Raw genomic sequence first — 26,263 nt, forward strand, 5'->3', positions numbered from 1 at the left:
GTTGGTGTGCAACATTTAGCTGTATAGTACATGGCAAATGAACGTCACCTTTATTTGGTAAATGCTTACATAGTTCTGCTCCACATGGCCTTTGTATTTCTCCTTTCTTCCCTCTCTCTCTCTCTCTCTCTCTCTCTCTCTTTCTTCCTTTCTCACCACTGAATGTCTGCACTAAGCCAAATCGATCAGTAACTGCTCCATATCACTTCATAGCGCAAGATTCTCTGGAAGGTCTCTGGGGATATTAATAATGCAGGCTTTTAGACAATGGTGTTCAAGGGATCGGGCTGGTGTCACTTCTGCAGAGATTAGCCCTATTGATCCTTTCCTTCCCACCCAGACTGTTTGGTTTACACTCTACATCTGTGTGTGTGTGTGTGTGTGTGTGTGTGTGTGTGAGAGAGTGTGTGTGTGTGAGGTAGCTTTACAAGAATCACACAGTCCTAGCAAGGTCATAAACACTGGATAAGCCTCTAATACACCACTTCTGCTCATGCTTGCTTGCTCCCTCCCTCTCTCTCTCTCTCTCTCTCTCTGGCCTCAGTACATAGCCCTTTGGATGACACAGTGTAATTCATGTGCCAGTTTGGAGTTCCCCTCTGTAATCCTCCCTCTCTAAGATCTTGTCTCATAGGATGGCTGTACCACAACTGTTTTCTTTCAGTCTACTTCAAATCATGGCTTTCAGTAAACAGGACGTGCAGCATTGTAATACCAGGCAGAATATATGCAATACCCACAAGCAGGAAACAGGGCTTTAGAGAGTCTTTCGCGACTTTGCACAAATATAGCTTTGTCTTTTAGGTCCAGTTTATCTTTTGGTGCGAGACTCGGCCAGACCTTACTGTCCCCCTCTCCTTCCCTGTAGGTACTATATCGGTGAACAGCCGCCGTACGCCCTTCACCGCCAGTGGCGAGAGCGAGATCCTGGACCTGGAGGGAGACATGTACCTTGGCGGCCTCCCGGACAACCGGGCCGGCCTGATCCTGCCCACCGAGCTGTGGACGGCCATGCTCAACTACGGCTACGTGGGCTGCATCCGCGACCTGTTCATCGACGGCCGCAGCAAGGACATCAGGCAGATCGCCGAGGCCCAGAACGGAGCCGGGATCAAGCCCTCCTGCAGCAAGGTGCCGGGGAAGCAGTGCGAGAGCTACCCCTGCAAGAACAAGGGCGTCTGCAAGGAGGGCTGGAACCGCTTCATCTGTGACTGCACCGGCACGGGCTACTGGTCACGCACCTGCGAGAGAGGTGAGTGGGTTGCACGCAGCCGCACCGCCAGACGCTTTACGTGCTCGGAACAATCGCTCCTGCCTCACACAGAAGGTGTGAACAAAAAACCCACTAAAAAACTACGTTTAATCCCCTGCCAACTTTATACGAGGTGTACCAACAGGCAGAATAATGGGTTTATTAGCTTTTAAGCAAGATGGTCAAAGAGTTATATGTATGAGCTGCATCATTGTTACAATAACCACTTCTCTGGACATTATATTAATAACCAATCCTCTGAAACCTGATTGTCGTTTGATATGATCATGCACTATTATGTTTGGATAAAAAAAAAGAAAAAAAAGATGTCATTTACATTCACCTTCATGACTGTTTGTGCATCTTTTAATCCATTTGTAAACAGAGGATTACAGTAGTTTTCACCTAATCATAATAAATAAGTGATAAATAATACATAGGCTTCTTAATCTCCCAGTGTGGGGCTGAACGGTGGATTGGAGCTGAATGTGGGTCACCCCTGCTTCTGCAAAGGGGGATTGAGCTTGTCGAACTGGCCAAACATGCTTCTGTAGACAAGAGAGGCTTAACTCGTGTTGACGGGCAACGCAGTGAGCTATAATTGTGGGTGAAGAATGAACAGAATGACAGACATGGCTGACAGCAGCCTGCTACAGAGGGAGTATAATGAACTTCACTAGAATCACGTCCAGTGTATTAATAGCCACTTTTGTGCACATAGCACCAAGGCAGAACTGCGCATGAGTTCCGCCAACAAACTCCGCCCCGAACTGTACGCATGAATACCAACCAGATCGGCTGGGAGGAAGATTCCCTTCCGTGCCAGCCTTTAAGGGAGTCTCTTCCTACCATGTGGTGACTTTAAAACACTTACATCCATTGTCCGGTGCCATCTGATGAATTCTGGGCCAGCTGTTGTCCCAATGGCACTTCAGACCAAATACATGTCACTTTAAGATTCACTCCACCTGTACAGGACGAACATTCCACTTTCTGCCTTACAGAAAAAAAAAAAAAAAAAAAGTTGTGTTATATCTGAGTAGGTGAAAGATTTATTCTGGGCCGAGAGCACCATATATAAGCACATAACATTCCTCGGCTGGGCTTATGAATGCTATCTCCAACAGCCCTGCAGTGTAACGGCCCCATCCGGGCAGAGATAGTGTCTGCCATGCAGCCTGCCCTCACATTCATTTGCTGTGAATGTCAGTCATGGTGATCAACACAGGCATCAAACCGAATACATCACCTTATATTATCCTGAGTGTGCAGGCGCCACGGGCAGCCCTGTTCCCACATGCACAGGAGACTTAGCTAAGAAGCATCATTCAGGTCTACAGGCCTGCCATGCAAAATTACAAAAACAACAACAACAACAAAAGCATCTGGCCAAGTGTCCTTCTGTCATGTACACAAACTCACACACACACACACACACACACACACACACACACATGCTTACCCATCCCCTCTCAACACACACGTACATATGCTCATCCACCCACACACATGTCTTACCTTGAGACAGGTCTGCTATGTTTGTGTGTGCATGTGTGGGTATGTTTGTGCTCATGTATGTGTGTATGTTCATGTTAGTGCATGCGAGTGTGCGTGCATGCATATTTGTGTTCGTGTGTGTGTTTGTGTGCACGTTTGTGTGTGTGCATGCATGTCTATGCATGTCTGTGCATGTGTGTGTTCATGTTTGTGTGCATGTGTGTGTCTGTGGCGCTCCATGGTGTGAACTAAAGGAGCCCATGTACACCAGCTGTGCTCCTCTCCCACATCCTGAGTCAGAATGCATTACTGAGTTCTAACATGGCCTAGTGCTCCCGAGCACCTGCTGTTACAGAGGTGAGCTGATCGCCTAATTTCACTGACAACTGTGAGGTCAGGTTTAACTTGCAGCTCTTGGCAGTAAGGCTGTTTCAATGACCATTCCAATGTCCTGACTGAATTATTAAATGGATGCTGCCTGTGTTTTAAAGGATGGCTGCTGTTCCTTTTATGGTAGCAAGATCTTACCAACCCCAGATCATGTTTGGAGCACATGCTTTTAAACCACTTGCTTCTATTTGCAGTCTTTCCAAAACAGCATATAGGAAATGTTAACTGAGCCCTTGCAACGAAAAAACATGCGTGTCCGTTTACTGTTTTTCCACTTTCTACAAAATAAAAGCAATAATAGAAAGCATTATGGCAAGTTTTATTTTTAAATGTCCACCTGAATGAAGTAAGGAATGGAAAGGTTGTGCAAAATCAAAAACTAAATGAACTGATTACACAAAAAGGGGAAATGGCCGATATATGTTTTTTATATATATATATATATATATATATATATATATATATAGTTAACAAGGGCTCAATCATTTTACAGAGGCCTCGGCTGTAATGCAGAACTACTCGTATGAACCAAGCATCCTCTGCACTCTGTACTGTAGTTTCGTTTCTGGGGATTATATGTGACCAGAATCTTGTGTGCACATCAGCGTCAGCCCACGTAGGTGCACAGTGAAGTCCAGTCGGCATGCGGGCTGTACCAGTGGCAGGGCCTGCAAGCACTGCTGCAGAAATCTTTTGGTGTGCCAACCAGAGATACTGTAATCTCCACCGTGCCCGAGTCCTGCGATCCGTGGTGGCTCAAACACACTGCTTCTCTCTGGCTCTCTTCCCCCACTGCGGTGCACAGCCTTGCCAGACCACCATAACGCTGCGGCCATGTCCCATTATGGACGCCACTGGTCACCGGCCGGCTCTCCTTCTATAGCCCCAACCTCACATTTTCCTTAGCCACATCCAAATCCATTATCTCAGACTACAGCTGCCCAGGGGCTTGGGACAGTCCCCAAGCTGGAGGAGAATTTGTCGCTTCACCTTGCGTCCAGAAAGAATGTGGCTCCGCCAAGCACTTATTTTTCTGCTCGCATGCCCTGAAGCCTCAGGATCCATAGGACTGAACGCTTGACTGGCTTTATTTCTATATATCTGCCTAGGGTCAACACTGCTTCCCTTTTCAGGGGCTCTTGGCTGGACACTATAGAGTCTGATAAAAAAGGATTACATTTCCCTTAACAAAACTGTAAACAACATGGTCGGGGATTGAAGTGCAAGTACGGAATATGACCCACTTTACCAAACTTCTTGTCAGTTCACACAGATGGAGTTGTTCTGTACCCAGAAAGAGCTCCTTTCAGCTGATTATGCAAGTAGTAACATACTGCCACCAAAGATATCTAAAATTACTAGTAATCTGCTGTGCCTGCTCACTCTCTCAGACCACGATCATTTTCCTTGTAACGCTCTGACCTGTTAGGGTTGTCTATTGTTTTCCTGGTGAAACTAAGCTCTTTCAGTGCTTAAGATGAAAGATGGGTGTATAGAGAGCAGCGGGGGGGGTCATTATTGGCACCAGACCAGTTATTGTGTTTGTGATGTGAAAGACGTGTATGTACAACATGCAGACAACTTGCTGGGCCAGTCTGAAAGAGTACTTGGGGCATGTCTTATGTAACTAGGATAACAGAACAGGGATATTTTTAGAGCTGCACTATCAATGCATCTTTGCATAACTACTGCACTTTCGAACCAAAGCTACATGAGTCTTCCATTAATATGATTACAATTAATATACAGAAATATGCAGTTAAAATAATGCAGTTAAAATTGCGCATTCTCTTAGCTTGTTGTAAGATTATAGACAATATAACTTCGGGTATTAAGTAGCGTTACTGTAACGTTAATGTGATCATTTGTCTGTCAATGCATTGATCTGCCAATGCATTTACATTCAGTCTTTAATGATAAAAATCCATTTGTTTCTCTAATAAGTTGATGTTGGTGTTCCAGTTCTAAAAGTCTCTGAACTGGTCATGGTTTTTAAAAAAAGCTAAACAAGAAAAGGAGATTAAGCCTAGCTGAGACTTAGTGAGGTTGTATATGTCTGTCAGGACCTTTCTGGGAATGGGCTGGAGAGTGCAGCGCTATGGTGTGACTTAACAGAATGTTTGTACATGCGTATGTGTGAGGCTGCGTGTGTATACTAAACCTGCCCTGGTGGGGGGAATAGAACTTTTGTGTGTGTGTGTGTGTGTGTGTGTGTGTGTGTGTGTGTGCTCCACATCTGCCTCCATGCTCTTTGCTCTACTGGCTACAGGATCCGATTTAATTACTGTTGACTCAGGCAGTGCGAAGGTCATCAGGACTGGCCTCGGGACCGGGGAAACAACAGCGGCTAACACATGCCCCGCTGGCTACTGCCGCGTGGCCATTTACGGCCATTCAGATTGACCACAGGGAGCTTCCGTAGTTATGCTATGCTGATGAGTTCTAAACTCATGAATGTAGGACAAGGCTGTTAATAATGTTTGAACAGATTAGGAAAAAAGTCATAGCGCAACATAAAGACTCCCCAAAGACATGCTGGCATGATGCATGCACCATTTCTCTGCCAGAAGCTTTTAGCATATTGATTTCATGTTCCAACGTCCCTGATTATGCTACAAAGAATACAGAAAGATGACACCCACGGAGCTTTATCTTGTAATTACTCTTTCAGACCTAATCTAGGTAATTATGTCAGTGAATTTGGTACTTCCTCAGGTTGTCATTTCTTTTGATTGCCTGCGATTCTCTGTTTCTTTTGCCCTCCGGAGATGATTAGGAGGTAGTGTCTCTTGAAAAGGCACAATAATTAGTCTATAACTTTGCCATTGAAATTTACACACAGACATACATGCACACAGATTCACACTCACAAAAGATGCATAACGCACCACACACACGAACAAATCAAGAAATCTATGCAAGCAGAATTGCAAATCTGTATTTCTCGCTCTCATTCGTTTCCATTTCATACATCACTCATATGTTCACAGATACATATAACGTTCAGTTGACACACAGAAAATTTACACACATAAATAAAACTTAAACTCACCTGTGTGCTCCTGTGTGCTGGCTGGATGTAAAAGCAGAGTGTTGAGTGTAAATCATCCTTGGGTTTTGAGAAATGCACTGTATAAGTGTAACTAATAATAATAATAAACTCTATGTGTGTGTGACCAGCACAAACACACTTGCACACACATCCATTATATTTAATGATTTGCTAATGATAGGACGCTGTTCACATTTGGTTAGTAGTTGGGTGTTAGATGAGATGCTTCGGGGTGAACTCGTCCAGCTGCGATTTCACAGCAGTCAGTCAAACTGGGAGGCCTGCCTCACCCTCTCCCCCCCCCCCCCCCCCCCATCTATCTGCCTGGTTTCACGGCAGAGGAATCAGCTCGCATTCTGCCCATGCTCCACTATCATTCATCTCTGCTTGAAATGCCTCTAATCAGCCTGAATAGCCAATCATGGCGGCACTGACAAAAGCTTCTGTTTGACTGTGGCAACACGGGTCTCTCCAGTCTCGAACATCGCAAGGGCCCGGATTGCGGAATTAGCGTAGCTTGGAATTTCAGGCAGCTCCGAAACGACTTCTTTCTTTGTCCGAGGCATCGGCGCGTTGGCATTTGAGGACCCCCCCCCCCCCTCGGTGGAGTGCGCACAACACAGCACGCCGCTCTGCAGTGTGGAGAGTGTGGAGTGTACAGCCGTCCCGGCTCTAGCAGGCCAGTGTGCTGAGAGGTTCACTTTGCTTGACAGTGGAGGATATTGGACCGTTCAGAGCTGCCATAGTCCCCCCCCTCCTATTGCTCTTGCCATCTGCAGGTGAAATCTTTTCTCCAAAACGATGTGACGCCATACCACCGGAGAGCACATTGCCTTGGTGTTAGACAGGGCCTTGCTTGCTTGGACCAAAGGCCAGCGCGTCGTAGGCCTTAGCCTTGCGTCAACCCGGGTCTGGGGCGGAGCTTTGACCCGTCCTCTGCGAGGAGACGCTGTGGCTGGCCAGGCTGGAGCACAGGGACATCCCCCCCCCCCCCCACAACTGTTTGTCTCAATTCAGCCTGGGTCAGATAGGAACAGAGCTCTTTTTCTCTACACTCTCTCTCTGTCACTCGCTGTGTAAACAGAGAAGGCTGTCTGTTGGAAATCAGCACTCCCTCTGGTCACACATACAGCAAGTCAAAGGCCCGCATTGCTGCCAGCTAATGCTAAAGTGCTACAAAGTGCAGAAGGACTTCTCAGTGCACCTATGCTGCTTTATCATTTATTCTGCTGTTTGCCTTCTTTTATTATTTTACAGTCTTCCCTTCATTTTCTGCATCCTACAGCTGATGACATTGTAGTAGTATAATGAAATGTGAGTGAAATTTGAAGACAAACTACTTATGAGGTACAATTTACAGTGTGCGTGCATATATATATATATATATATATATATATATATATATATATATATATATATATATATATATATATAAAATACATTTAAAAAATATATATTTATATTTTAATTTTATATCAAGTGTGATCCATGTACAAGTTTCAAAATTTTGTAGTATCATTTACTAAATACATTATTTAAAATTATTTAAATGAACTAAGTAGATCTAAATATTTTCTTCTGGAATATCACTGATATTCACTTTTGTTCAGTCTGGAAATGTGTAAGGAATAATGAATCAAAATGATTCCAAATGTGTCCAATGTCCCAATTAGAACCTTTCAGATGTGAGTTCAGAACGAATAATTCCCAGAATTATGGGAAATCTCAGACCTGCTCTGAAATCCTCACCTTTAATCATGCTGAAAGCCTGGGAGATGGAGGATCCATGTAGTCATATTAGGCTGTGTTCCAGGGCCTCCCGTTATGACAGAGATGAAAGATGCCATATTTGTTTTTGCTATTTGGTATGCCTTCACACAATAGCAGGAGAAGCAAAGAAAATGGAATAAATCTGAGAGAAACGATTCCCCCAAAAAAGGAGGGGGGTGGCGAGAGACAAAACAAGGATCCTTGTATGTCTTTGTAAGGTATGAATCTGGGACGTATTAGATAGACACTTTTGGGTTGACGCAGACATCGAATGCATTCAAATTCAGGCGTGTGATTGGCTGTTCGTCTAAATCGAATCTTTCAGCAGGTTTCAGAGCCTTTTCACTCCAAAATCAAGCAGAGCTCTCCAGGCCAGCAGCGCTAAGGGTCCTAGCCTGATAAGACTGTCTCTCCCAGCCGCCCCTGTAATTATGTGTCAAGGCTGGTTTCTGATGTACCGCAAATCGTGTAAATCAGTTCAAACGCAAGGACACGTTTGGATGTCCGCACGAGAGCGCGTGTCTCCGTGCACCCGCGTGCCGGCGTTCGTGAGCGTATGCACGCGCCTTCCTTCGTCGCGCGTGATTAGGCAGTGTGGCCCCAGAAAGTGGCAGCGGATAAGCCACGCACGCTAAAATCCGTCAAGTTGATGCTTATTCCCTCCTGCATGCAAAGAGACTGCGCCGTCCCCGCACGCACATTCGCACTCCTGCTGCAGGTTTCATTTACGTCTGAACCGTTTTGCCTTGACGCATGGGTGGGCTCAGGGGGCGGGGCCTCAGGGGGCGGAGCCTTTCCCAGCCCTGTCGCTGCTGGTTAGGGAAGCCCTCGGATAACCCGTTTAGCTTGGTCGGGCAAATCCCATGTGACTTGGCGGAATCTCTGGTGTGGCCGGCACCCATGAATTATTGCAGGACTGAAGTCGAAAGACGGAGCGGGGTGGAAATTCTGTTCTGCCGTTGTCATAGTAATCAACGCTTGGCCGTATCTCCCCAAAGAGAAGTTTAAATGAGCCGTGAAAGGACAAGAAAGGAGAGAGAGAGAGAGAGAGAGAGAGAGAGAGAGAGAGAGAGAAAGGGTGGTGGGGAGGAGAAATGGAGAAAAAAAAGGTGAGAGAAAGGGAAGAGGGGGGAGAGACAGAGAGAAGATTTGCCTCGCTGAATCGGGTAGATTAGAGAGTGTGATTGTGTTGGTTTCAAAAAGAGGTGGCCGTGGGCGGGGCTTGTTGTCCTGCCACGCCTCGTCTTGCTCTGTAGTGCGACGCGGGCTCTGGAGAGCAACCCGCGGGCGTGCTTACCCGAGCTGAGAGCGGGACAGGCGGAACAGTCTGCTCTTTTATTTCTAGGCCCTGTTTTACTCAAAGCTTTTGCTACAAGATCATCTGGCAAAGAGGTGGATTCGAGATGTGTTTCTGGTGAGTCCCCACAACCACTCAGCCTCTTCTCCCTGGGCCGTCGCGCTGACCTATCTGATCCTAAAGGCAGACAGCTTGCACTTGAAGCGAGTTTTGGAACGGAAGAGGAAGGTCACGAAGTGCGGAGGTTGCGGTTGTCCACACATCGCAATTGTCTGCAAGCAGTTGCTGCAGGTGTACTTGTAAATGTCGCAGCAATGTGTGGACTTTGTCTCCACCTAGTGGGCGTTATAAGATTTTTGTCCCCTCACAAGCTCAACCAAAGCACAGAGGACATTTTAAGGACATATGAAATTTTTGGGATTTCATATCCCCTGAACTCTGACTGAAGAAGGACTAGGTTCATAACATTCATATTTTAATTATTTTTTCCCTTTACACTGCACAGGTGCATTTTAAAATTTTCAATTTGAAAAAAATGTTATAATGGTGTTCTTTTGCAATTTATATGTTCTAATGAGTGTGAGTGATCTTTCATGTGTTGAGTAGTAGACTTTTTTACATTACTGGTCTACATAATGCTTCTGTTAAACACTGTAAATATTAAAAGGTACTCCCTATGCCCAACACTGTAAAGTCACACCCACTGAAGAGAAAGTCTGATGATTCTACTGCCATTTGAGTATTTGAAATGATACATTTCAGCTTTAAAAAGGATCCCATTGATCCCATTTTAATTTACAACATGCAGTCTGAAGGCTTTGGTCATTTGCACATGTGTAATTCTCCCATCATCGTCAATTTGTCTTGTGGTCCCTCTGTGGTCAGTGGCCTTTTTCAACGTCTCTTTGATTGTCTTATATCTAATCTTTACTTTAGAACAAAGGTCCAAGTTTTTCAGTCCGCTCACTGCTTCTGTGTGATCATGACAGTCTCTTCACCTGCTGTATGGTGTGCAATCACTGAACAAGTGTCTGACCTTAATGGCACACCCAGCCTCTCTCTCCGTCTCACAGAAACGATCATGTCACCATGGTTTGCTCCTCGTAAGACAGAACATGCTCCTGTCACTTATGTCCATACATGCTCATGTGGGTTCTGTACATTCCTTTGGTTGTACCTTCACAACCTGTAGTGTGGTTTTCTAAGTTTAATTGCAGATCTCTCTCTCTCTCTCTCTCTTTGCCGCCTTCTTCCTCTCTAGGTCTCTCTCTGCTGCTCTTTCTCTCTCTCTCTCTCTCTCTCTCTCTCTCTCTCTCTCTCTCTCTCTCTCTCACTCTCTCTCTATCTCTCTCTCTCTCTCTCTCTCTACATACTCATACACTTTACACAGTGCTGTAATGCACTGTTGATTTTTGGTCTTTGTAACTGCATCAAAGGCCCATCCAGCCTTTGCCTGGTCTCTGAAAGTGACAGGGCCCTGCGTGTCTTTTCTACACAAGCACTGAGACACAGCCCAGCTTTGGATCCTACAGCAGCACTAGAGCTATACCCTGACTAAGCCACCCTGCCACAGAGCCGAGATTTTGGCCTGCGGAACAACAGAGAGCAGAGAGGCTGCCATGCCCTTGTCGTTGTCAGGTAGGCGCTCTTTATCTATTGGTGACCGAAGGGAGGCCTGACAGTTTAATGAACATTGATTGGCTGTTTCCCTCATTATGGCAATGAGATGGACTTCTCTCAGCCCAGCTCAGGCTCTGAGAAGCACACATCATTACACAGCTTATCTCTGATACATCTTAATTAGGTAGCCTGCTTGAACTCAATATTACGAACATGACTTACCGGTCTGTTTATCAGGGCTATAGGGCCTAATGCAAGTATGATTAAAGCAGTGTTTTATAGAGACTAGGTCAGCAATATTATGTCAGCTTTATGTAAACATATTTGCGCACGTGTGTGGTCGCACATTAACACTTAAACATTGCGCTTTTAAGCACAGATGTTCATGTGCCATATTTAACTTGAGGTTAATATTGAACGGCACCTATCGATTCTAATGGTTTCGGTGATTTTAAATGTTCCGATGCAGGAAGCAAAGCTTTTGATTAAGCATTCCATCTCTCCAGTCATCAATTAGAGGAATGGAATGTCAATTAAGTTCCTTTATTTATTGAATTATCCCTCTCCCAGGAGTAATCCGCTTTTATGCAGCTCATTTGACTTTCATGAAATGTGTTTCATTCAGGCATGTGATTGGATAAGTTTTGTGTTCATTATTTACACAGGCAAACAAAAGCGTGGCGTAATTAATGCACTGCAGCTCTGACTTGGGGTGGGGGTGGGCGCTTGCATGTCGGGGTGCACTTTGATGCATCCTCTGCAAATCTGGTGGTACACGTGTAGGAATGTGTGCAGTCCCGTTACATACCACATGGCACCGTTACACTTCACATACAGACGCCTTTTTTTTGTTGTTGCGTCGGATAAGCAGTAGAGATGTGACCGGCCGAGATGGCTGCCAGCCGTGCTACTGCGGCCCGCCGGCCCCGCCCGCCGGCCCTGCCTGAGCCGTGTCTGTCCGCATGCGTCAGCCTGCTTCCCAGCATGCAGCTGGTGCAACATTGTTGCGATATGCTTTGTCTCCGAGTTAATAGCGAGATCCAGCACAGAGGTTCGCGTGCCCACTCCACCTCCTCTCGCCTTCTCCGAGGCTCTAGCCCTCTGCGTTTCTTGTTCTCTCCATCTGCCCTGCCTGTCTTCATCTTCCTGTCTTCTATCTTTGTTTCTTTTCTATCAGGATGCCCCTCTCTCTCTCTCTCTCTCTCTCTCTTTCTCTCTCTCTCTCTCTCTCTCTGTCTCTGTCAAGCCTCGTTTGTGGCTCCATTTCTCTTCTGTCTACCTGTTTCTCTCTCTCTCTCTCTCTCTCTCTCTCTCTCTCTCGTTCTGACTGCTGCAGACAGTGCAGTCTGTGTAGTAAGCAGCGTGTAAAGTTAGAATTGGCGATGCCCTAGGGACGACGGGAAAGCAGCTGATCGCACATGATAACATATTGATCGCAGCATAATTGCAGAGTTTGTCAGCAGTTCGTTTGCTCCAATACAGAGGGCGGGCATTTTTCAGATGGACTTTTCCCAGCTGTGCGGGCTCAATGAATATTTGTTTCTGCTAGTGCAATTCTATTCTTCCACAAGTGCTGAACAGGATTAATTTTTATGTTGATTTTTGTTGTTGTTTATGGTCACAATAGCCATACTATACCCACTTATTTTATTTCATCTGTTCCATTCAGTCCATGACATTAATCACAATTCAGCACATATAATTGCTCATTTTTTTCTGTGCATTTGTCAGAGATTGATAATAAATTTGATCCCTGTGTTCATTTATATATGTCTTCATGTTATTTATCTGCAGGTCGATTTTTAATTTTTCCCAAAATGTTTAATGTGTTCACTTAAAGTCAGATTCTCATTATATGCAGGGGAGCGTAGAGAAATTTTTAATTGGTTTGAGGCCGTTTCCTGTGCATGTTCCCCTAGTCTAGCCCTCTCTCTTCACTCCTTACCTCTTCACTTACACCATCCACCAAAACCTCTACTTCCCCACCCTCACATTTAAGTCGAAGCCAACATTTCACGTGTGGACAATTTCTCTAATACGTTTCTGTGAAGTGTCCTAGTGATTGCTGGGTGTGGACAGACAAGTCTGTGGACAGACAGGTGTGTGGACAGACAGGTGTGTGGACAGACAAGTCTGTGGACAGACAGGTGTGTGGATAGACAGGTGTCCAGTGAGACACATGCGGAAAGACGTGTGCCGACGAATAGACACGTGGGTTCTGAGCATCTCGGAGCCCTCACTAGTGGGCGTCAACGTGAACTCAACACAGTGCCTCCACTCTAGGACTGTTGCTCCAGGTTCCGTGGGAGTGTGCCGATGCTGCTCGACTCTTTCAGACGGCCCAAAACCAAACCCTGTGAAAATGTCCTGTCCCGTCCTGCAGAGGCGTCGATCCTGAGCTACGACGGCAGCATGTACATGAAGGTGTTGATGCCGGCATTGATGCACACCGAGGCAGAGGACGTGTCCCTGCGCTTCATGTCCCAGAGGGCCTACGGACTGCTGATGGCCACCACCTCCAGCAGCTCTGCCGACACGCTGCGTCTCGAGCTGGACGGCAGCCGTGTCAAGCTCACGGTCAACCTAGGTATCGTATACGAGCCCTCCTCCTCCAGGACGCGGCACCTCCTCCCTCCCTCCCTCTCTCTCTCTCTCTCTCTCTCTCTCTCTCTCTCTCTCTGTCTATTCTGTTGGTTTCCCCTTCACGCGCCATTACCCCACTCATCAACAAAAATCAAAAAGGAAGTGTTTTTGTATTTGTTATTTGTCTTTTATGCATGGATTACCAGATTAAATTTGAAATGCATTCAATCAATATTTGAAGAATTTGATTGTGATAGATTTTTTTAAGTGCAGTAATTTTTACATCTCATCAGTCCAATGCAAATTAAGCTACTAATTAACATAAATGTTTGGGCCATCTTTTGAACTTTTTTGACCTTGGTCATTTCCATTGTGGTAAACAAAAATAAAATGTTTTGAGACAGTCACACCACTACTTAATCGAAACAGAGTAATTTCGCCTTTTATTCTTGATGATTTTCAAAGGCTTATATTGTATTTATATGTGCTGTGACTTTCTAATTATTAACTGAATACGATCCTCCTCATTTTTCCACATCAATAACTCAGTATTTATCTTCTGCCAAGTCTCATTTCTGTCTCCATCTGGTTCTAGTTGTATTTCGTTGTATTCAGTTGGTTGGTGGTTTAAGTTTTAGTTTGTTTGTTTGTTTTTTTCCCTTCTTACAGCCATATTCTTTAAAGCATCTCCTGTTGTGAGACACACATTCTCCCGTTGTCACATTCTCCATGCTCTGTCAAAAGATGGTATTCACCCCTTCAAAGGCCTTTAGCCTGCGGCCCGGTCGGCAAACAGCCCGATAACAGAGCTCTCAGCTTGACCTGCAGCTGGTATCACGTCACCGTCTTCACCTTTAGCCCTCTGACCCCCAACCTGACCAAAATCCCTCTTTTAAAGGCCTTTCGCGACGAACGCCTTAAGTAACAATGCAGTGACACATCCCCATGGCTTTTTGTAGGCAGTAGTCTTAGAAATGTTGAGATTATTCTCTCAGTCTTTCAGCCTGCACAGAGCGATAGAAAGCATCGAGGGCTTTTGCACTAAAATGCAGTAAAATGAAGATGTGCACCAATTAGATTTTTAAGTCTCAGTTATAATCATATCTAAAATTAGCAGAATCTTTCAACAGTTTTGTCAGCTGAATCATTACATATAGTATAAACTGCGCTAAAAACTTACTTCATATGCAGGACCTCAAATTCCCCGCACATGTAGTTTCCCTTAGCTGTACTTTGTAGTTTCACGTAGCTTTACTTAAAATAGTACGAAAGGATTTTATTTGAATAATCAAATAGAAGACAATTTTACTTCTTTGTAACTAAAAATTGATCTTGACCAGCAGTAGGCTGACCTTTCTTAGCATGGTAGCGTGACTGGCTGGCGGAGGAGACTCGCGCGGCCAGCAGGGGGTGCCGTAGCCACTGCACGGTGCTGGTGCTAATTGGATCGAGGCTGTTTGCTCCCCACTTTTCTGTTGCGGTTGACGACACATGAAAAATCCAGCCAGATGGAGCCCAACCCAGATCACATCCGCCGGCAAAAAACATCATCCCGCATATGTGTATGACGGGCAGGAGAACTTTAGCCACGTGGCCTTCTCAGAGAGCTGAGAACGAGCTTTTAACATCGTGGTCCAAAACATAGAAGGCAGTGTTTTCAAGTATTAGGACTACAAACCTGGCATGTCCCTGCACCATCTTCTTGCTAAATATCAGACCTATCATTTCAGAGCCTGTTTAGTCAACAAGTTGGTGTGGAGACGAGGGGAAAAAGTTCAGATGGATTAAAATAAGTGTAAAAGTGGAAGTAGAGGTCTGGGTTGGAGAATCTATGTGGTTGGTAAACTATAAGCGGCCATTTTATAAATATAGTATTTATTTAATAGTACTAAATATTTACACCAAACTTCCATTAACACTCATTTGATATGAATTGATGAATCAGAATGTAAATATAGCTCAAGTAGATTAATTAAAGTCAGTAAAAGAAAGGATTGTAAATTTGTACAAAAATGAATGTTACAATTTGTCTACTTTGGATTCTTATTCTTGAAGTATTTGTACGTCCTTTGTGTGTGTCCATTTAGACAGGCCAAAATACATGAATGCATAGTTGATGCCTCAGATAGACAAACCTGATTAAAATGAAGAGTAGTCACTATAGTTGTGTAACATTAGAGAGATAGATTACAGATCATCAAATAAGATCATTAAAATGGCTGCCTCTCTGCATGTGGACGTCCCCGGAAGGGTGGAATTCTTGTTTTTGGATGTCTGCAGCTGTAACCTTGAAGGATGCAATTTCATCTGTCATTTATTCTTCCCCATCTAGACTGTATCAGGATTAACTGTAACTCCAGTAAGTTAACACTCAAGTTTCATTTTGTTTCTAAAGATTTTCTTGATGAAAGAGTCATTTGAATGTATTGAGTCCTTTGGATGCATTGAGTTGTTTGCTCTACCTTCCTTTAGTTTCAGTGGTTGCCCATGTTCAAAAGGTCGGATAATGACTCTAAGGTCACTGACACTAATGAATATAGTGGTGACTTAATAATCATGCCTAATTACTCATCGGGTTCCTTACTTACTTAATAGATTTGAATATACATCATTTATTAGTAAAAAAGCAGTTCAGTATAGATCGGTGCATGCGAATTACACAGATATTTAATAATTATTTCTGCATGCTGGAATATTAGTTATGCGCAATATGGTTTTGTCCAGGTACAATAGGCAATAATATCTCAGTTGTAGCCTAGTATACTAAAAGATAGATTATGAAGTCACCACTTCACATTATTTAATTACATTTTATGCAGAAACTTTTTGATCCCTCTTGTAAACAGAGCTTTCTTTACTTTGGCTGTACTGATTAAAAATGTAAACTCACTAGTGAAACATCCAGAAATGTCTTAGGTTGTAGCTGCAGTGAACTAGTGTAGCTGGTTCATTTTATTTAAATTAAATTTATTAGAATAATAATTGCTTCCCTTACTTCATGTTCAGTACTTTTATCATGATTAAAAGTTTAGTACATGCTCTGTTTCCAGAGGAACCACAGTGTGTATAGAGGTTGCATATGGACTGTCGTATATAGCCTATATGTGCATATCTGTAGCCTACTAAATGTGTGTTTTACTTTCCTTGTGCTTAGTGTGACAAAGAATAAAAAAGTCCTATTATGGCTTTTGTTTACATATACAAAAAACTAACTGCTTTTACTCATAAATAGGCTTTGGATACCATCTAAGAAGAAAATTAACTTAATTCCCAATATAGACCAAATATAAAATGAGGTTTCCTGCATGTTTGCTCGTCACAAACTATATCATTTCATAACGTTTGATTTCCTGTTTACAAGGTAAGCTTTTTTTGTATGTTTTATCTTAGTTATTACAAGTAAAGTCACATTTTAGAACAAAGGACACACAAAGGTGTGTTTGTCAGAGGGAAAAGAGGGAGCATGACAGATGAAGAGTGAGCGGGAGGAGAGAGAGGAGTGCAACATGCGCCCGACTGTACAGATCTGTCAATGGCTTGTTTTAGTTATGCAAATTCATATCAGTGAAATTGAAGTCAGTTAGTGAGCTGTGCGTTGCACGCGCCGTCCATAACTAGGACGCCGCCGAGGACTGTCTCCATCAGTCACACTGGGAGATCAGTGGCGAGCTTGTCATTTCCTCAGCACATGCCATGCTAGATTAGTCGCACGTCCTTGGCCTTCATGAACACGTAATTTCCATCTTCCAGATGAATGTAATTCCTCTGCTGCCGTGATAAACCGCTTTTTTAATCAGGCTAATTAATCCTCCCCTCATGCCCACCATCTCTCCGTCATGCTCCCAGTGTAGGATGTACACTTACCGACCACTTTATTAGAAACAGCTGCTTTATTACCTATGTGCCTTATACGTACAGTTCAGAAGTATAGGGTACCGACTGTAGCCCATCTGGTGCCAGCTATTCACTTCAGTTCAGGCCAAAAGAATGACTAAAACACATCTGACATTTGTGTCCTTATATATGAAATCATATATATGTTTTGTATATATAATATTTCTACAGGAGGATGAAAAATGTTTTTTTTTATTTGATAAACAATTCCTTGGTCCCATGTTCTGATAAATTCTTCTCCATACACAGACACTTGCTGTGGTACTTTCCACCCATTGACCTCTGGCTGTTAGTCCTGAGCTCAAATACAGCATCTTTAATCATGTTGGCTTGGTGACAGAGAGAGTGAGGGTTAGTGGAGGACTTGATGCACAGTTTGTCAGCCGTCCTCTAGCTTGTTTATCAACAATGTCTGACCGCAGGGCCTTTGGTTTCGTATTGGCACGGTAGTGGGTGTAGTGGGTGTTTCAGGGATTCAAGTGTATAACAACCTAGCAGTGTTGCTATAGTCTTTACACACATCAGTTTCAGTGCTTACTTCAGTGTGGTCTCCATTCAACCACCACCCCCCAATCAGAAATACACCACTGATGAAGAAACTTGAAGATACAATCTTTAAATTGCCCATGGTCACAGATGAGCTGTAATCTCTACTCCTATATGTTGTATCCCCGAGTGGTCAATAAGTGTACATACAGTTTTACAATTTCTATAAGACATTCAAAGTTCTGGTTAGCTGCTTCTGGTTATTAGCCTATACACATGCTCTGTGTAGGGATGGATAATCCTTGCTGGCAGTCAGAGGTTATTTCTATAAGACATATGGAGACTGGGTGCTATTTAAGAAATCCAAGTGACCTGCAAGATTACGCTTTTAGAATATTCAGTGCCAAGATCTCTTGGCTATCTAATTTATCACCATGGGTGACTTTTCAAATAATCAATCATTCTTGATTAGGTAAGCTCTTGCATAGGCCATCTGAGCTGTCCAGTGAGTCAGTTTAAAGTAGCACTCTGAGTAAAGTAGCACTGTGTGTGAGTTTGATGAAGACAAATTACTCATTGTTAAGCAACTTCTGCTCAACAGATGGTTGTTATACATCTCAGAACGTTAAAAAAAATGAGGTTTAAAAATTTCCCTAAACCAAGGATTACATTAGGCGTATTCAAATCAACCATGTAAACTTTGCCTTCCTAAAGGGATATATCCCTGGTGAAATAAACATACAAAAATATATAGCTAGATGGACTGTTTCATTTCTGTTGAAATGAAATTAACTGCACTTGCTGCATTATTTCACTCACTTAAGAGCTCCATCAATTACTGTAGTGAAAGGAAGCTTAAAGGAAAATCAGTGTATGTGAGCACAGTGACATCAGCAGGCTATGGTGGCGGTCGAAACATGCTCACCGTGACTAGATAACACATTCAGTGGCAGGCGCTAGACAGATAGATTACCATGCAAACGTTAGAGATCCCTTTCAGTGGATTAGGAAGAGCAAGTACATGTAATAGATTGGATATATAATAGATTCCATGTGGAATATACCTCTGTTTCAAAGGTGTATTATATATTTGAAATATATGAGCAATGTAATTTGAGGAGCTCATACTCATGACACTGTCCACCGAGCCAAAGCTTTGGCCACCATTTCGACACAATGCAGATCATTTGTTGAGCGTTGCTAGTGGCCTGCAGTTTGCGCCATTAATTTTACCAAACTCATCTCATACGTTTCAGGTTCATTATCAAATCACTTAGATATGTTCAGTAAAAAAAAGGGCACAATGCTACTTTTAAAAATCAGAGGTACACTGAATAAGAGCAAAATGTAATATATTTAATAAAATGTCCCCTCATCACACAGAACTGAAGATGTTTTAGTCCATCTTCAACAGTGGGTGGTATATCAAGACCTCTTCATGAGTAAAAGCCATTTAGTTTCATTTACAGATAAAATCTCCAAATAGATTTTTTCAAGCCTACAATTCTAATAATAATTCATTACATAGCACTACTTCATACAGATAAAGCAAGTGTTTTGTTTTTGCAACAAATTAATAATTTCTGAATCAAACTATTGCTTTCTATTAGAAAGGATCAATTCAATCTGTTTCAAACCAACGATACAACACATTTATCTATTTATATTACAATTCACAACTGTCGCTTACTCATCGCCAAAATTGGCATGACGGCAAACATTAGGTGAATATACGGAATGTTGCTTTTTTTCCACTTTTGCCGTCGAGAGAGAAAGCAAAGGTTTGATTGAGAGAGGAAATAAAAATAAGAATGACTTTAACTTTTCACGACCGTCATCCTCAGGCAAGGGACCAGAGGCACTGTATGCTGGACATAAACTCAATGACAATGAGTGGCATACGGTGCGGGTGATCCGGCGTGGTAAAAGCTACAAGCTCACAGTTGACGATGACGTAGCTGAAGGTACTTCACTTGGCTTTGACTCTGAAAGACAACAGATTTACTCACATACTTAATGAGCATAATGTCTCAGTGAACTGTGTAGATAAGGTTTGCTTTCTCGTTGAAAGGAATAGCAGTAAACATGGTCTTAAATCATAATAGTGCTTTGTTAGGCGAACAGAGCTTTATCAGAGAGGCATTACCAAAAGACAGTTTGTTCCACGATGTTCTGTTACTAGTAGAAGACAAATGGGGGTGATTATGCAATCTATTGTACAGTTGCTACAGTTCCTCTAAATGAAATACTGTGGCGTCTGAAACTATTGGCGATACGATCCTCAGACTGTATTAGGGGGAAAAGCTTCACTTCAGTTCAGGGGGTTTTATAAGGGCAAATATAATAATAACCTGAGAAACCCATCAGTGTTAAAAAAAAAAAAGTGCTCTTGTGAAGAATGAATATGGATCACACACTTAACCCACCTCCATGGTTGTGCGTTCTCCAGCTTGATCGCTAAGCTGCAGTTGAATGTCATTCGAAGGAGTGGTATAGCTGCCTCTCTCTTTCTCCCCCTGTCTTCCTGCTGACCTGCTCGGCTTGCAGGCCAGATGGTGGGGGACCACACCCGGCTGGAGTTCGAGAACATCGAGACGGGCGTGGTGACCGAGCGCCGCTACGCCACACAAATCCCGTCCAGCTTCATTGGCCACCTGCAGAGCCTCCGCTTCAACGGCATGCTCTACATCGACCTGTGCAAGAACGGCGACATCGAGTACTGCGAGCTGAACGCACGCTTCGGCATGCGCTCCATCATCGCTGACCCCGTCACCTTCAAGGCCAAGGCCAGCTACCTGAGCCTGGCCACGCTGCAGGCCTACACATCCATGCACCTCTTCTTCCAGTTCAAGACCACCTCCGCCGACGGCCTCGTCCTCTTCAACAGCGGCGACGGAAGCGACTTCATCGCCGTGGAGCTGGTGAAAGGGTAAGGCGGGCTCAAGACCGTGTGGCCGCCAAGGGCACGAGGTCCACGTGGTCGGCGGTTTAGCTCGACCACCTTTCAGAGACGCATGTATGCACAGATCAGCACCCGAGGCCATGCAGGCTGTACGAATGCTGACGAGTAAGACGCTTCTGGCGAAGAGAGACGGTTCTGCTCTTTTCTTCCTCTCAGGTACATCCATTATGTGTTTGACCTCGGCAACGGCCCAAACCTCATCAAGGGCAGCAGTGACAGAGCTCTGCACGATAACCAGTGGCATAATGTGGTCATCACTAGAGATAATAGCAACCTCCACACGCTGAAGGTAGACGCCAAGGCCGTGAGTCAGGTCGGCAATGGTGCCAAGAACCTGGACCTAAAAGGTAAGCGGACAAAGCTATGTGTAAGCTATGTGAGCGTTTCCTCATTTATTTCATTTGATTCGTTGCACCATCGTCTTTCCTGCTGGTGTGCCCAGGTGATCTCTACATCGCCGGTTTGGGCCCCAACATGTACAACAACCTTCCCAAACTCGTAGCCTCAAAGGAAGGCTTCAAGGGCTGTCTCGCTTCTGTCGACCTGAACGGCCGTCTGCCCGACCTGATAAACGATGCCCTGTTCCGCAGTGGTCAAATAGAGCGTGGATGCGAAGGTACACCCTCTTACAACTCCAGCTCCCGGAGCCCTTTCTTCCTCATGAATGCTAACAGTAGCTCCATCGCCATCTCACTGAGTCATCCCTCCATTCTACTAACTCTGCTTATCACATCTCTGACCCACCCGGCTGTCTGTTAGACTTGTTGGCTCTCAAGCTGCTTTGCTATCTTATAGGCCACATTGGTCCCACAGTCAGCCAAACCCCGCCCATTTTTACCTAGTAACCCAAAGGTGACACAATGAAATAAGCTTTTCAGTTTATTGTTGTGTTTTAAAAGAGCATTTACCACTTTGCAGTATTTAAGTCAGGAGCTTAGAGAGGCTTTAATGTACTTGACTGCTTTTAGATTTTTAAGCTCAGAAATGGGGTGTACCAACTGCTAAATTGTAATAAAAAATGGACTATTTTTGTCTGTTTAAACATTCTCAAAAACTAAACACAAGATGTTTGCATGTACAGGATGCTGGGAATTTGTCTTCTATTGCTGTTTATGTTTCCAAATTCTTGAGTACACAATAGCATATGGAAACCAGTTAAATTCTGATGGTGGTTGCAAGCTTTTAAAAAGGGGGTGCTGGGAATATACTGTTTGTAGAGTCGAGTTTGAACATTTCTTATTCTAATTTCAATTTTGTCTGTAGTAGCAAAAAACAAGTCACATGCACATGCCGTTTTACCTTTTAATGCAAGCGAATAGAATGTTTTAAAGAAACATTTGGTGTTAAAATGAAAAGAAGATCATTACAGGGACGAGCCAAATCCGTCATCAAATTCACAGGTATCATTTCAGACCCACCAGTCCTTTTGAATGTGAGAAATTTATACACGCACTAGAAACATTTATTTATTAGAAACACCTAGCTATACCATTACAGACTGCAACCCCTCCGCTCTCTGTCACAGCAGTGTGTGCTGTCCTCCAGCCCTATGTCAGTGGTCAATTTCTGACAACAGTCATTTTTGATTGGCTGCCCACTGCAAGCCCTGCAGTGTCACTGACTCCAGTAATGCAGTTCTGCCCCGGGACAATATCGACACTGACACTACTGTGTCTGTCGCTGCTGGGTTGAGAATGGTCCCCCACCCAAATATCATCTGGTCTCCAGTACCACTGTGGTCAGAGAATGACTGGTGGTGATTGGGGAAGATGGTGGCTAACAAATTTAGCAACAGATGCCCTCATAAAATGCACAAATAAGATAGGTGCATGATAGTCCATGAACGAAGGTGAAGGGTATGTGTTTCTAATAAACTAAGTGGTGGGTGTATACCTATATATTATATATACAGGAAATGCCAAATATGTTTGCATGCATTTTCACAGCATATCAGCTCATATGAATTTATATAAGATCATGTCATTTTGATTTCTGTGAATGCTTTTTGTTGTGTTGAACTGCATTTCTTTTATGAATATTTTGGTTACTAGTTGTTTTTGTTATTTTTCTTTTGATTTAGAAACGTTTTTGTTCTGATTTTGGGCAGAAGTGATCATCTGTCCATCATAAAATAAAATTATCCATCATGTCTTCCTCATTTGTCCCACATTTCAGTGTTGTCTGTTTGGAGGGTTCTTTAAAAAGCCATCCCTTCATATTTTGGTGTTAGAACAATTCATTTATTCATTTTTAAATAAAGTGCTGTCACTTAAATTTGTTTGGTCTCTCGTTGTAACCTGCTGAACTTGAAAAGTGTGTGCTGAAATAATAAATAATTAAATAAATAAACAAGCAGAAATAACACATTAAGCTTAACATGTAAAAAAAAAAAAAAGCTTTTAAGAATACAAAAATCTATTTTTATTAATGAATGATGATAGAATATCCCATGAATTATGAACACTGACCTCCAGGCCCACGGCAGTTTGACCTCCACCCACACAGCCGTTTCATCCTGGTAAATATGGTAGCATATACAAACATACATAGCAAGCTCTCCTGACCGTGACCATTCTGGGACAACTGTTGCTGAAGTACTTAATAAAGCATTATTCGATTCTTAAAGAAAGAGTACTCTAGATTATTATGCAATCACAGTACTCTAGGCCTAGATATGAACTTCACTTACTAGCCAACTTGCAACTATTGTTTGGTTTACTGTGTGGGTTTTTTTTGTTGTTTTTTTCCCTAGCGGGTTAGATGAATTAAATTTTTGACCTTTTCATTACACACACTGCTGGCTGGTTTATCCAAAATAGCATCCATCTCTAGCCATAAGCATCGCGTACATCACATGTGCCCTTGTGTGTGTGTGTGTGTGTGTGTCTGACGTTTCTCTCTCCTGCACAGCATCGAAAAGTGAACGTGAGTAGGCAATTCTGTTCAGTGATGAGCATGAGAACATATGTGTGTGCACTTCGCTCTGTACGAGCTGGGGTCTACAGAATGGCTACTGCGTCTTGGTCGAACTTGGCTGAGTGGTATTACAGTGAATGTGCACCATGTTGTAATGGGGCTTTTCATTCACTAGATGGCAATGATGCGCCAGTGCTTAGGAAGGAAGAAGCTCAGTGCAGGTAGCCTTTAACAGGAAACAGGGAGGAAGCTTCGTTATCTTTCTTTTTTCTAAATGCTATGTTATGGGAATGAATCTGCAGTTTCTGTGCCATATTAACAGCTCTCCTCAAATATAACTTAATAGCTTCCATATTTTCCTGAGCAGTATTCATTATTTTACTCATGTAGCTTTTTCATATGCTGACGAAACATAATCTGCGTAGCTCGCAGGCTTTGTTTTATTTTAGTTTGCAGAAATATGTCACTGACGTATATTGACCAGACCTAAATACAACCTGAGAAAAATGCTGAGGAAGATATGTTTAGCTACATGCTTGCAAAGAGTTTTCACATTGAAACTAAACTCAAATATTATGCGGCCAATTTATATGGTCTAATGTATTTCTGCAAAATGCAAGAAATCTAACCAACTTTTTTTGTGTGTTTTTTTTGTTTGTTTTTTTTTTTGTTTTTTTTTAATTAAACATCAGTGGACATCCAGGACACCGTGTGGTTCCTGTTCGTGAGGCACTATACGGTCTCCTTTCTGCCATTTAGTCTCAACTCATCATTATTGTTATTGTTACTATTATTTCTAACCCATGTTAGAGTAGAATTTGTGTGCAAACCCTTCCTAAGAGCGGTAGCGCATGCCTGTTAGTAAAGCACTCGCTTTATTAACAGAAGTCATTGGCCACCTACTAACCTGTTTGATCGTTTTCACTTTTCTGTTCCTTTTCGCTAACAAAGTTGGTTTCACCAAAGCAGACCTACAAGGTAGAAGGTTCAATTCCATTCTGAACTCGGCCTTCATGAAAGCTGCTCTGTGTAATGTCTCGTGTCAGTTCTGTTTCTCTCTAACACCCAGACATAAAGCAGGCCCCGCTTGCTTCACTTTAACAATGTCTTGGTATAAAATGGTTCACTTCTTTCAAACGTTTTTTTTTGGCTTCATGTCTTTCCAGGGGCCAGGGTAAGAAATAATTGCGGCAACTGAGAGTTAGTGTAAATAATACATTAAACGTTCTGTATAATTATGTCTCCAGAACATCTTTGACTGTACTGGGTCTTGTTCTCGTTTTTATGGTAACGCCGCTCAACTAAGAGCGGCAGTTCTAGACTATTTCGGCTAGAGCAGGGAAGAATCCATTAGATGTCTCACCATGGGTTTCTCCTCAGCTGCTTTCAGTGAGAAAGAGAGGCTGTCTGATTGGGTATGTGATTAGCAGACTAATTGGACAGTTGGGTTGATTCAGTTTGAAATGCCAGCACATTTGGACTTTAATCTAAATTCAAAGAGCATTCCACGTCTAGTCGAGACTGATGTGGTATTGACAGTCTAAATGAATGCCGGAGTTGCTGGACTTCGCATGAGGAGATTGTACAAAGCATTTTCCAGGAAAGAAAACAAGGGAGTCTGAATAAACAAAAGAACCAAAACAAATGTAAGAGTAAGCCTGTCACGGACGTGCTTTGTCTGAACTGGAGGAGCTGGTTCAGTTAATGAGATGTTTAACCTTAAGAAGGTAGTTTTGAAAGTTTAGTGCAGTCCAGAAGTTAGAGTGAGCTGGAGTAGACAGCACAGTCTGGTTGTTCTTATTAGAATTTCATGAGAGCTGATCCCTAATGGATCTGACGTGAGATAAACTGAGCTAAACACACTAAACGTGGCTACACTATATTACGACTCATTCAGGCTCTCAGGCTCTTTCTGTCTTAATGTTTATTACTTCAAGAGTAAATAAATGTAGGGGTGAATCATTTTATGTTGCAATATAACATACATATACATATACATATACATATACATTTTGTAGCGCACTAAACATTACACAAGAAATGCACTTTTGGTTGTTTGTTTTCTACTTGTTTGTATGTGTTTAACCCCTTTTAACACAACTGTCTTGCTTAAGAAAATTGCACTTAAACAGTTTACTTGCGGTTGCCAGTTTTCTGAGGGAATGTGCTGTATCCCTTAAATGGGGTTGCCATATGTTTCCCCTGCATTCTCAATAGAAAAAAGAAATGTGTTAAAACACATAACGTGTTTGGAACGTGCTGAATGTTATATGCACAGCTGCTGTGTGGACACGACCCTTCTTTTAGACTTCGATAACAATCGTACATGCCGGACTACGTGCACACCTTTGTTATGTAGTGTTTTCTTACTTCTACGTGGTGAGTCACGGTGAGGTCTGCCTGGTACGAACGTGCCACGCAGTGCTGCGTGGAGACAGTCTGAAGCACTGGGTTCTGTCTGCGCACACGCTGTGATGCCATGTCCTCCTAAACCCCCCCGCCCCCAGAGAGAATGCTGCGACACTTCGTTTCCTGTACCTTTCG

General features: G+C 43.2%; 1 protein-coding gene across 36 annotated transcripts in view; it reads left to right on the top strand.

Moving 5' to 3' along the window:
- The window catches only part of nrxn3a (neurexin 3a), a 255,272-nt gene that overhangs the window by 60,399 nt on the left and 168,610 nt on the right, over nucleotides 1-26,263 (top strand). For 16 of the 36 annotated variants that reach the window (XR_003410077.3, XR_003410078.3, XM_027001508.3 and 13 more), the window contains 9 exons: nucleotides 869-1,252; nucleotides 13,262-13,465; nucleotides 15,794-15,820; nucleotides 19,686-19,805; nucleotides 20,389-20,770; nucleotides 20,960-21,150; nucleotides 21,246-21,419; nucleotides 23,714-23,728; nucleotides 24,671-24,697. Coding sequence is in view for 33 of the 36 variants with exons in the window: in XM_027001508.3 (XP_026857309.2) it covers nucleotides 869-1,252; nucleotides 13,262-13,465; nucleotides 15,794-15,820; nucleotides 19,686-19,805; nucleotides 20,389-20,770; nucleotides 20,960-21,150; nucleotides 21,246-21,419; nucleotides 23,714-23,728; nucleotides 24,671-24,697 (1,524 nt within the window). In the remaining 3 variants the exon portion in view is untranslated. The remainder of the gene's footprint in view (nucleotides 1-868; nucleotides 1,253-13,261; nucleotides 13,466-15,793; nucleotides 15,821-19,685; nucleotides 19,806-20,388; nucleotides 20,771-20,959; nucleotides 21,151-21,245; nucleotides 21,420-23,713; nucleotides 23,729-24,670; nucleotides 24,698-26,263) is intronic. The other 20 variants (XM_027001496.3, XM_027001497.3, XM_081721887.1 and 17 more) reach the window with 6 other exon arrangements.

Source organism: Electrophorus electricus, chromosome 10 (genome assembly GCF_041902795.1).
Source record: "Electrophorus electricus isolate QZ-2024a chromosome 10, ASM4190279v1, whole genome shotgun sequence".
Lineage (NCBI taxonomy): Eukaryota > Metazoa > Chordata > Actinopteri > Gymnotiformes > Gymnotidae > Electrophorus > Electrophorus electricus.